This window comes from Rhinoraja longicauda, chromosome 11 (assembly GCF_053455715.1).
Source record: "Rhinoraja longicauda isolate Sanriku21f chromosome 11, sRhiLon1.1, whole genome shotgun sequence".
Lineage (NCBI taxonomy): Eukaryota > Metazoa > Chordata > Chondrichthyes > Rajiformes > Arhynchobatidae > Rhinoraja > Rhinoraja longicauda.
In genome coordinates this window covers 16,840,945-16,853,945 of record NC_135963.1, presented here as the reverse complement: position 1 = coordinate 16,853,945, position 13,001 = coordinate 16,840,945, and the positions used below count along the sequence as shown (strand labels likewise).

The following is a 13,001-nucleotide window of genomic DNA, read 5'->3' as shown; positions in this document are numbered from 1 at the left end:
TAGTCGGGGTAGAGCGAATCGGGGGTAGAGAGTCGGGGGTGGAGAGAGAGTCGGGGTAGAGAGAGAGTCTGGGGTAGAGAGTCAGGGTGGAGGGAACAGTGGGTGAGAGCGGGAGTGCAGGGAGGGGGTCAGAGGGTCCGTTGAAGGAGCGCCGCCACTTGCGGAGGCTGCTCTCTCCCCTCTCTCCCCTCTCTCTCGCTCTCTCTCTAAGTGCCAGCGAGATCTGCATCGCTCCTCCACTCTCTTCCCCGGCCCCGTCTCCCTCTAGCGCAGCGAAATAAGAACAAACACAAGTGTTGTCATTGTTGTTCAGAAGCCCCGGGGTGAGCGGCGGTGGCGAGGAGGGAAAAATAGGCGACAAAGACAAACATGTCTAACAATGTTTTCCAACTTTTAATAAAAATATGCATTATAAACGATGAAAAAACGCCACATTACTCTGCATGAATTAATACTTTTATCATGAAAAGTGAATTTTCAAGGACTTCCAAGGGCCTTTGATAAATCCAAGAACTTTAAAGGCCTTGAAAAACAGTTTCAAATTCAAGGACTTTCAAAGACCGTACGAGCCCTGGACAATGGAGGAGACCGAGGACAGAAAGGTCTGTGTAGGAATGGGAAGGAGAATTAAAGTGTTTAGCAACCGGGAGATCAGGTAGGTTCAGGCAGACTAAGTGAAGATGTTCAGTGAAACGATCGCCCAGTCTACTTTGGTTTCGCTGATGTATGTGTCCACATTTTGAACAATGGATACAGTAGATGAGGTTGGAGGAGGTGCAAGTGAACTTCTGCCAAACCTGAAAGGATTGTAGGGGCCCCTGGACAGAATCGAGGGAGCAGGTGTTGCATCTTCTGCGGTTGCAGGGAAAGATAATGGGGAGGGAGTGGTTTAGGAGGGAAGGGATGAGTGATTATGTAATTCTGAGCAAGAGAAAGCCATGGATGTCTGCATTTTCTGCTCCATGACGGGAATGATGACCGCTGCCTGCACCATGCTGTTATCTCCATTGGTCTGGGTCCAAACAAAGGCAGCAACAGAAATAATGCAGGGGTATCGGTGTGAAAGGTCTGAAGGACCATGCTTAGATACACCACACAGCACTCCCTGTAGAGTCTGCATACAATATTGGCCTCATCAAACATCTCCGATCCCACTGGGAGCAAGTTATTCTCTCTTGGACTGCATCCCATGATCAATCCCCAAGGCTCCCACCCTTCAGACCCTCCCTTCAAGCAACTGCCAAAGAAGTACTATGTAACAATTTCCTACTATGTAGGATAAAGTACCCAACATGGTAAGAGCTTGAGGACATTTAGACCATTCCCAGTTAACCTGATGATTTTTCAGCCAGAATGCAGTTGAGTGATTGTGTCTTTTTTATTAATAAAGTGGGTTTCAATACCATTAGCCCTGATTTGCTAATGCTTGTTTAATGGGTCTGTAAGCTGGTGGCATTTTCTTGAGACTTGGGCCAAAATTTTGAAAATATAACATGGATAGGTTGATAAGCAAAACATATTTTCAAAGCATTAAATATTTTATGATTCTTCATTGTAACCTGTTCCCTGTTCAAAGACTTAAGTGTTTGTCTAAATCCAACGGAAGAGTGGCATGAATATCAGGTAGTACGTAATTGGGAGACATACTATTACGTCCTGTGGAGTTACAGATCACCAGCAAATTGGTTTCACACCAATCACGAGAGACACAATAAAAGGTCAACTGGATACAAAGCAAGTATTTTGCCTGGAATCAAATTAATTTTTACACCTGTCATATGCACGATATTAAAATAATAGACATTATAAATGAAAGTAATGCTAAGCTGCCTTGATAAGCACATCGCTGCATGGATTTAATTAGTCACTGTTTCTAAATTCTCTGAATAAGCTTATTCCTATGACATAATAGTTTAATGTTTAATTACCTATTGAATGAAACAGACACATACTCTTCAGATTTAATTCTGTCCTTAAGTTGTATTATTTAGGTTTTATGATTGACTGCCTAAGTTATGGGTGAGACTAAGGAAGAAAATTAACACCCAACTATCATCTGTGAATCTATGAATGCTGATGGGCAAAAATAATTTTGTCTTGGATGTCAGAGAAACTGGCCTAGATTTTCGTGAGGGGATTACTCAGCACTTGCAGTTTGCATTATCATGAATGCATTTGCTTTGAATCTGGAAGGCTAATATCCCTGGCTGAGGCAGTCCTGAAGGAGATCAATTGGACCTTGAGCAGCAGCAGGGCCCCAGTGATGCAATTGATGGGCAAGCACTGCTCACAAATCCCTCCTGGAAATCTTTACAGATGGCAAAGCAATGTCCTCAACTTTCTGTATGTCAATGTTATTATGGATAATCAATGCTTCTGAATAACCAGCATTCAGAAACTTTAAAAAACGAATATAAATGAAATTATCAAAAATTTAAAAATATTAAAATGACTGAAGATATCTTAAAACAATTAATTAAAAATGATATAGGTATATTTACATAAGAAACTACTTTTTCTTACCATTCTTCCCTGCAGCAGTATAATTTATATTAAAATAAATGGGCTCTTTAGCTTGACCAAGGTATAATCCGTCACAAAATCCAAAAGTAGATTCCATGGTGTAAATGCTGGTGAAAGTGCTAGCAAAATTTGGCGAGTAATTTTGGGAGTGTAACCTTCTAGATTGTAAGCCTGTCGCTAACTGAGGAACTGTCGGGGTTCTCCTGGAAAATCTGAGCCTGTGTCAAAAAGCTAACTGTAACTAGCAAATATAAAAAGGGACTGCTGGAGTCTCTTTATCCAGGGACCCCAGCAGCCTTTCCAGATGAGAATGAGGTTTGCGTGTAACTCTTCAACCCTTGTCTATTGATTCTGTTGCGTCCGATGTGGCAAGACCAAAAGTAGACTGGGTGACCCTTTCGCCGAACACTTGCATTCTGTCCGCCAAGAACCTTCTGGTTGCTAACCAATTTAACTCCCATTCCCATACTGACATTTCTGTCATTGATCTCCACCAATGCCAGAATGAGGCCTTATGAGAGCTGGAAGAAAGCACCTTATATTCCACTTGGATAGCTCACAACCCAATGGAATGAACATTGAATTCCCCTATTTCAAATAATATTCTTCCTACCGCTCCTCTTTCCTGTGCCTCTCCCCACCCCAACATGCACATATTTCTCCTATTATCTCCCACTTCCCAGTCACCTTGCCCCTCCATTGTACATGTAAGTCCCATCCCCGAGTTCCCAAATTCTCTTTTATCGCCCTGCCCCCCTCCCTTTACATTTCACATCCTCGTCTCCTTATCTGACATCCTTTTGTCTCTAGCCTTTCTCACTTGCACCACACATCTCACCATATCCACTTGCCAGGCTTTGGCCAACCCTCACCTCACTTTTCCAGCATTCAATCAGCCAGAAGAGTTCCGATCCAAAACATCGTCTGTCCAGTCCCTCTGCAGATATTGCCTGACCCGCTGAGTTCCTCCAGCAATTTGTGTTTTGCACAAGATTTCAATGTCTGCAATTTTTTCTGCCTCTATAAAAGTGGGAACTAGGCAAGATAATAGGGGGTGCTGTTGGAACTTGGTTCTGTATCCAACCAATACACAGTAGGGAGAAGTTCATTTTGGTCACCAGTGCTAAATGGGTGAGAGAGCATTGGTGATGGTTTTACTCACCACACAACAATTGTATCTATTGACAACATAAATCATCTTTGGGAAATGAGCAGTTAATACACCAATTAAGTGCCTGCAACCAAAGCCAAATGTTTCTACAGTCGATTCAAAGGAGAGGTGATAACTTAAATAAATTGGAAGGGTTTGAGTGGGGGTGTTCATGCATTTTTAATTGTTGAAAAATTAGGCATGTGCATGGGTTACATTGTAGCTCCACAACTTGGGGTAAGATAATATTTACTGTCAATGAAGTCAATAATCTGTTTAAAAAAAAATCTACTCTAAATGCTCTCTCTTGTATTTAATTTTGCATAACGACCAAAATGTTGGATTAATGATTACTTAATTTTAATTTCAAAGGATAGAGAAATAGGTTAAAAAATCCCCAATGAAACCACATTGTATAAAACCCGATTACTGAACTTTATTAACATCAAGACTCTTCAAAAGATGATATCATTTGTCAACAAATAGAAAACAGACTGTGTATACAACAGAGTAACCCCTACAGCAATATGCATACACAAGGTAAAAATGAACTTGTCCCAAACAATTTAACCCCTTCAAATCAGGTTACGGTCGATATCTTCTGATTGATTGATTATATTTGGCATTCATCTACCAGCTTTCCCTATTCCACACACAGTCTCCCTACTGCATGAGCTCCTTAGATTACAGAAGATTATACCTTCACAGAACATCAACCCACCATAATAGGTCTCTGGAAAGTTCAGGCTATTTGTGAGCAGGTTTGACTCCCACAGAATAATCAATGTGAAACAGAGACCAACCGATCTGCGTGGTGAGGAATAAGGGTTGGAGTCCGTAGCTCTTCTCTGGGTATGTGATTGGAGGTTTGTAGCAAGGTCGCTGCAGTGTTTACATCAAATTGGTTGAGATCCAGTTTAAATTCATCTCCAACAGATTGAACAGAATATTAGGTATTGTGTATTTTTCTAACTTTTTTATTTTTTTAAAACAAGGAAAGGATCAAATCGGTCATTTTAAGAAACTGTACAAAACCAAAATGTATCCTTGTTTTTTTTATTAAATTCATCTAACAGCACCAGGCTCCTGCTTTATTCAATATTAATAGTTTGTATTGTATGATATCTGAAGAGAAGACACTTTCATTTAAGAGATTAAACTTCTGGTTGATTTGTCTATCCCTAGTAGAAGATCAGCAGCTATAATCAGAACAGTGGTTAAGATTCCAGTCACCAGGATTAAATACAGAACTGCACTAAAATGGGCAGCTCTGTTGCAAACATAAGGTACTTTTAAAATCAGCAGAAAGAATATAAAAACTTAACTGATTACAAAATAAAAAGACATTTACAACATAAGGGATTCGGATTTGCCAGAAAAAAAAGACCAATTTCAATAAAAAGCTTTATAAAATTGTAAATGGCACCCCAGTTAAAACCCAAAAATAAATTGATCCATTGTACTTTCACTAAAATTATAATAAAAAAGGAATCTCATGCACAATAGAAAGGACTTGAAATTTGTAAATTATTATCCCAATCATTTGGAATTAACGCAAGTCAGCTTAGTTCCTGATCAGTCCAAGAATCATGATAGAATTTCTGAGTTGCTGATATCATTACATATTTGACAACTCACTGTACAGGATAACTGAACAATGATTAGATATGATATGGCTCGAAAAATCATTTTCTGGGTCCTGAAAGTCACAAATTCTGATTGGGTGCTAGAAGTTACGTTGCATAGTGATCAAAGCTTCCAAGGTACTCCAGTGCTGCTCGGTAACATAACTGGTACTGGTCCTGTGGGAAAGATACAGAGCTATCTTCAGTACATATGTTTATTGCGCTGTGCCAGCATTAAAAATTGAATGGAAGAATTAAATATTTATGATGGTTAAATAGTATTCTATAAATTACATGAGATATTACTAAATGAACCTTAATAAAATACCAGAGTTCGTATATAATGGTCAAATACACTTCTAAAGGCACAAGAACATAATCTCCCATAAGTAATAATTGTACTGATGTAATAATGTACTGCTTACATAGTAATAATGTACTGCTTTGTGGTCATAATACGAACTAAAATTCGATAATAGTTTTTTGTCGAAGCTTTTCAGTTTTTTTTGGATCAACAAGGAATTAAATTGAGCAAATATGTTACTGTAAAAATGTTTAACAAATACAGTAACAACCTTTGTTACTCCCAACAAAATTACACTTATCAGCATTTGCTGTGAATAAATGTACTTAGTATGACCATTTTCTTAAAATGGCCACTGTGATCATTGAGGCTCTTTAATATGCAAGATGCACAAATTAATCTAGAGTGACTCGGCCATTTGGCTCTTCTTGCCTGGTCCATCTTTCAATAAGATCACAGCTGATCTTTCACCTCAGCACCACTTCCCTGCACCAATCCTATATCCCTCAATAAACATAAAATTATAGATCTTCATCTTCAACATACTCAGCAACTGAATCTCCATCGTCCTCTTGGGTAGAACATTTCAAAAATTCACTGCCCGATTGAATAAATTCTTCCCAACACATTCCTGAATCCTGTCAAGCCTCTGAAGAATTTGTTATTTTCAACAGGATTACTTCTCTTTCTTCAAAACTCGAGCAAATATGACCAGCCTGCTTGAGCTCTCCCACTTTTGGAATCCTTCAGATGAGATCTTATTATCTAACAACCAGACCTTGAGCATTGTTGAAACTGCTCTCATGAAGCAAGTGGAGAATATTCCATTACATTCTTGACTTCAGCCTTGCTTTATAGGCTTTAGGGAGTTGGGAGGAGAGTTCCCTACCACAGGAATCCTAGTTTCTGACCTGCTCTTGCAACAACATTGTGTCAATGGCTATTCGAGTTCAGTTCCTGGTCAATGATAACCATTGGAATAGCGATCGGGGAGGATTCAGTGATGGCAATACCATTGAATTTCAATAGCAAGGTAGTAAAATAATTTACTATCCTGCTACCTATGAAGTTAGCAAGGATTTTTTTAAATTATTTACTTATATTATGTATTTTTACTAGCAATGATTAAATACTGCACCTCTGTCTGAACCATGGCGGGTCGCTGTGTTCGTAAGGTCTTCACTGTTTGAAACATGTCTACAACTCCCTCATATCTCATCCGTTCCAGGACAATGCTCAGCGTAATGAATACTCCTGTTCGTCCCACACCAGCGCTGGAACAGAGAAACGTATTTTAGACTTGTACAAAGATGCACATTTCAAAGTTTTATTTAATTCTGTCTGCAACAATTACTCTCCAAGATTTTCTATGATTTCAGAGTGTACAATTTAAGGAAAGTGCATGCAACAGGAATTAAATATGTTCATTTACAAAACATTACGGTAAATTAATTCATCCGCATGGTTTAATTCATAATTTTTTTCTGAAAAACACCAACTTATTTATTCACCCTTACCTGCAGTGCACAGTGATAGGTCCATCCTGGCCAAACTGTTCTTTCGTCTTGTGTACTTGGCCAATGAAGTCAATGAATCCTTCTCCTGTTTTTGGCACTCCTTGCTCAGGCCAGTCGATAAAATGGAATTGTCGGATCGTTCGCGACTGTCCATCCTATATTGAAAATGGGGCATATTTATAAACACTGTAAACCAAACCACATTAGAATTTAAACTGTAAGACTATGGACATAGGAGCAGAATTAGGCTATTCAGTTCATTGAGGCTACTCTGCCATTCAACCCGGGCTGATTTATTTTGCCCTCTCAACCCCCTTTCTTGCCTGTTTAATACGCTAAGACAAAAAGGGTTTTCCCTCTCAAAGAGTATAGATCAAGACAGAAAGTAAGACTGGACCAGTAAAGTCAGTTACTATAAATTGTTCCCTCTTCAGATGTATAGAAAATAATCAAGCTGCATCATACAAATAGAAAGTCTTCAACATAAAAACCTTGCAACATGCCATGAGCATTGGAAGTGTAAACCTCGGCCTTATCTGCATGACTGCACACATGGCCCAAGCCCAATGTAGTGCACTAAATAAGAGTTTTCACTACAATCTCCTGACAAGGTGAGAATTCTTAAAACAGTTTCCACTGGACAACTTATGCAGTAAAAATTTTGGGGGCAGGATATGCTCGAGGGTAGCATTAGGCACCTCTAATGGCCCTCATCATTGAGGTTGAAACTAGGCATTTAAGGTATAGATAGTGGATCTGAAGCCCCCTTTAACAACTTCCAACAGGTCTCGCAATGAGGAATGTTCACTTCCTCAGTGTTCACTGTCAGATCCATGGACAGGTCATGACCTGCAGTTGCTTTAAGGGACCTGCGTTGTTTGCAAGCAATGCACTTACGGGGGAAAAGCATGAGTATGTTAACTATGTATGGCACAATAGACAATAGACAATAGGTGCAGGAGTAGGCCATTCAGCCCCTCGAGCCAGCACCGCCATTCAATGCGATCATGGCTGATCACTCTCAATCAGTACCCCGTTCCTGCCTTCTCCCCATACCCCCTCACTCCACTATCCTTAAGAGCTCTATCCAGCTCTCTCTTGAAAGCAACCAACGAACTGGCCTCCACTGCCTTCTGAGGCAGAGAATTCCACACCTTCACCACTCTCTGACTGAAAAAGTTCTTCCTCATCTCCGTTCTAAATGGCCTACCCCTTATTCTTAAACTGTGGCCCCTTGTTCTGGACTCCCCCAACATTGGGAACATGTTTCCTGCCTCTAATGTGTCCAATCCCCTAATTATGCCAACATGACACAATGACTGCCAACCCTGTACATATCCCTTTGGCTTCAAATTGTGCAGATACAGCAGCCTGCTGAGAGGGCGGTTGCCCTTGAAGTGGAAGGGAACCAATATCCTGGCAGGTAAGTTTGCAACAGGATGGTATAAACTAGATAGGCAGAGTGCATCTCGGGATGGAATAAACTAGATAGGCAAGGTAATGGGATACAATGCTAAAATGATGCTCAATGTAACCTTGTGAATGAATGGTATTCTCAGACTTGTTCAGTGATTGGATATTGTGTAGCACACAGAAATGTTATAAAGAGCAACAGAATTTCGAGGCCACCGGATGTACTGAGATAGACTATTGCATTTAGCCAAATGTCATTCATTATCAGAATAGATTTTTGTTTTGCAATTTTTAAAAAACAAAACAAAAAACCCCATAAAATATTGGACACTGAGCAATGTATTTGTTTTTATTTGATAAATCACCGACTATCAAGAAAACAAGTAAAAGAACTAATACTTCACTATTATACTACATGTCAACCAGCAGTTATTTTTACCATCACAAGTACTATTTTTATAACAATCCCACTTCCATAAAGAATACGCGTTTCCATGGTAACATGATATTGTCAAACTATTTTAGTAAAAGATTACTGATCATCTGTGAGCTGCCTGCATGCAGTAAAATGTTGGCAGCTACAATTAAAATTTCAAAAAGTACATGACCACATACAAGGAATGTTCACGCCTAGGGAACGGGCAGAAGGTAGATGGGTGACCACCAGGAAAGGGAGTTGGCAGAGGATACAGCAATCCCCTGTGGCCATTCCCCTCAACAACAGGTATGCCCCCTTGCGTTAGAGGGGTTACCCTATACCATCAGAGGAGAGCAGCAGCACTGATCTGTGCCATCGAGCCTGGCTGTGAGACACAGCAAGGGTGAAAGCAGGCAGATCCATAATAATAGGAGACTTGTTATTTAGGGGGACGGACAGGAGATTCTGTGGAGTAAAAGAGACTCCGGGATGGCATGTTGCCTCCCTGGAGCAGCTGCAGAACATTCTCAAGGGGGGAGGAACGAGCAGCCGGAAGTCAGCACGTTGGCACAAATGACCGAGGTAGAAAAAGTGATGAGGTTCTGCAGAGTGAATAAAGGGAGAGGTAAAAGGTAGAAAAGCAGCCCTTGAGGGTGGTCATCACCAGATTACTCCTGAAGCCACGTGCTGATGAGGGTAAGACCAGGAAGGTAGCACAGGTGAATTATGGCTGAGGAGTTGGTGCAAGGGATTTCTTTTAGACCATTGCGTCTCTTCTGGGGCAGAGGTGACTTGTCCAAGAAGGGCGGGTTGCCCTTGAAGTGGAGGGGAACCAATATCCTGGCAGGCAAGTTTGCGACTCGGGATGGTATAAACTAGATAGGCAGAGTGCGACTCGGGATGGAATAAACCAGATAGGCAAGGTAATGGGATACAATGCTGAATTGAGGCAGGTGACAGGCTGGAAATTGGCACAGAGGATGATGAAAGCAAGTTCAGACAGGACAGGCAGGAACAGGGATGGAGTGAGGCTGTTTAAGTTGCATTTACTTCAATGCGAGAGGCCTGACAGTAAGTCGGATGAAGTCACGCTGTGGATTGGTACATGTGATTGGGACGTTATAGCTGTTTACAAAATCTTCGCTAAGGCAGGGACTGGCAGCTTAATGTTTCAGGATACAGGTTCTACGGTCGAAACAGAAGTGGGGGTAAAAATAGTGTGGGTGTTACTTTATTGATTGAGAATGTCATGGCAGTAGTCTGAGATTAAAGTACTGATGGTTCATCCAGTGAGGTTACATGGATGGAGCTGAGAAATAAAAAGGCGATGATCTCCTTGTTGGGAGTGTACAATAGGCCCTCAAATAGTCAACTGGAATTAGAAGAGCAAATATGCAAGCAGCTCCGAGACTAATAAGGTTGTCATGGCAGGGATTTTTAGCTTTCCCAATATAGACTGGGACTGCCTTAATGCCAAGGGCTTAGACAGAATGGAATTTGTCAAATGTGTTCAGTAAAGTTTCCTTAGGGAATATGTAAAGAGATCAATATGGGAGAAAGCAAAAGTTGACCTACTGCTAGGAATTTGGGATGGTCAAGTTTACTTTAGACGTTAGAGATACAGCACAGAAACAGGCCCCTCGGCCCACCGACCACCCCGTACACTAACACGATACTACACAGGAGGGATAATTTTACCAATGCCAATTAACCTACAAACATTTATGTCTTAGGAGTATGGGAGGAAACCGGATCACCCGGAGAAAACCCATGGGTCCCAGAGAGAACATACTCTGTGCAAACAGATTAACCACCCTCTGATCCTTAGTCAGGATCGGTCTAGTCTCTGGCACTGTAAGGTAGCAACTCTACCGCTGCACCACTGTGCTGCCCTAAAAGTGACTAAAGTGTCAATGGGAGAGCCTTTTGGGATCAGTGAGCACAGTTCTTTTAGCTTTTAATTTAATAAGGTCAAGATGGGCCCACAAGTTAAACGTTCTGAATTTCAGCATGGCCAACCTTGGATGGTATTTAACAGGAACTTTTTAGTTAAAACTAAACTGGATGTTAGTGGCCAAAGGGACATCTGGAAAGTTGGATGCTTTTAAAAGTGTGATAGTAATCACGCATGTTCTTGTTAGAGTGAAGGGTAAGGCAGTTGGTAGAAATGAAGCCTGGATGAAGAGAGAAATTGAGGCTCTGGTCGAAAAAAGAGTCGGCATGCATCAGGTATCGGTAGTTGGATCAAGTGTATATGTGGAGGAGTTTACCGGACTGAGGAGCACACTTAAGAAGGTTGTTACCGTAGAGAAAAGCGTGAAGGTAAGAGAACTTGGGACACAATGGAGATGTCTTGTGAACAGTCCATATTACGGACAAGGAGTTTTTGTATGCCCTAAGGCTCATGAAGGTAGGTAAATCTCCCAGGCCTGATCAGTGTACCCAAGGATGCTATGGGAAGCTAGCGAAGAAATTGCTTGAGCCTTGGCTGAATCATCATTGAAAACTCATGAGGTGTCAGATGACTAGAGGATGGCTAATGTTGTGCCTCTATTGAAGACGGGCTGCAAGGAAATTTGATTGTGTTTTTTTAATGAAAAGGTTGACAAGGACAAGTCCGTAGATATTGTCTATGTGGCCAGCAATGCCTTTATCACTGTGTGGTAGGCTGCTGTGGAAGGTTAAATTGAATGGAATCCAGGATGAGCTCAGCTAACTGGATACAGAATTGGTCTAATGGGAGGAAGTAGAGGGTGGCGGTTGAAGGGCATTTTTCAGACTGCAAGCCTGCGACGAGTGGCAGGGATCGGTGCGCCCATTGCTGGCTGTGATCCTCAGAATAAAAGGACATACATTTAGAAATGAGATGAGGAGGAATTTCTTGAGTCAGAGGGTGGTTAATCTGTGGAATTCATTGCCACAGAAGGCTGTGGAGGCCGTCAATGGATATTTTTAAGGCGGAGATTGACAGATTCTTGATTAATATGGGGTTATGGGGGGAAAAGCAGGAGAATGAGGTTGAGAGGGAAAGATAGCTCAACCATGATTGAATGGCGGCGTAGACTTGATGGGCCGAATGGCCTGATTCTGTTCCAATAACATGAAGTTTTGGTACATTGCCCTTCATCCATCCAGGGTAATGTGTACAGAAATTGGGACGTTATGTTAGTGGTTCAAAACATTGGTGAGAGCACATTTGGAATACTGATTCAGCTTCGATCACCCTGCTCTTGGACAGATGTTGTTAAGGTGGAAAGAGTGCAGAAATATTTACGAGGATGGTGCCACGACTTCAGGAGCTGAGCTATGGGGAGAGGTTGAGTAGGCTAGGACTTTATTCCTTGGAACACAGGGGGCTGAGGGGTGATCTTGTAGGGGTGTATAAAATTATGAGGGGAATAGATGGGGTGAATACACAGAGTTTTTTACCCAGGGCAGGGGAATCAAAACCCTCTGGTTTAAGGTGAGAGGGGCAAGGTTTAATATGAACCCGAAGGTCCACATGTTCACTCAAAATGGAATGAGCTGCCAGAAGAGGTAGTTGAAACAGGTACTATAACAGCATTTAAACGACACTTGGATAGGCACATGGATAGGAAAGGTTTAGAGGGATATGGACCAAACACAAGCAAATGGGACTAGTTTAGATGTGGCATCATGGTCAGCATGGACGAGTTGGGCCGAAGGGTCTGTTTCCATGCTGTATGACACTATAAATGGAGACTTATGGATCATGAGCAGGCAGAGGGGATTAGTTTAACTTGGCATCGTGTACGGCACAGACATTGTGGGCCGAGGGGCCTTTTCCTGTGGTGTACTGTTCTATTTTCTATGTTGACTTTTAAGATAATTTCCTCAAATTTTGGAGGAAATCAGATTTTGCAGCTTCTAAAAAGAATGGTGTTCTAGTAAAAATGGGAAATACTGATTTTGAAGGTCAGTGTATTTATTACAGGTAATAAAGTTAAAAGAATTCAAAAGCACGTTGACTACATTTACTTGCATAAATGATACATGGTTTGTACACATTTGTGATTCATTTTAACAACCT

General features: G+C 41.3%; 1 protein-coding gene across 22 annotated transcripts in view; it reads right to left on the bottom strand.

Annotated features, from left to right (window-relative positions):
* Positions 1 to 4,078: 4,078 nt before the first annotated feature.
* The window catches only part of ptprfa (protein tyrosine phosphatase receptor type Fa), a 312,377-nt gene continuing 303,454 nt past the window's right edge, over positions 4,079 to 13,001 (bottom strand). For all 22 annotated transcript variants that reach the window (XM_078408325.1, XM_078408329.1, XM_078408326.1 and 19 more), the window contains 3 exons: positions 7,120 to 7,274; positions 6,741 to 6,876; positions 4,079 to 5,475 (listed from right to left, as the gene is read on the bottom strand). In XM_078408325.1, coding sequence (XP_078264451.1) covers positions 5,407 to 5,475; positions 6,741 to 6,876; positions 7,120 to 7,274 — 360 coding nt within the window. In that variant the 3' untranslated portion in view covers positions 4,079 to 5,406. The remainder of the gene's footprint in view (positions 5,476 to 6,740; positions 6,877 to 7,119; positions 7,275 to 13,001) is intronic.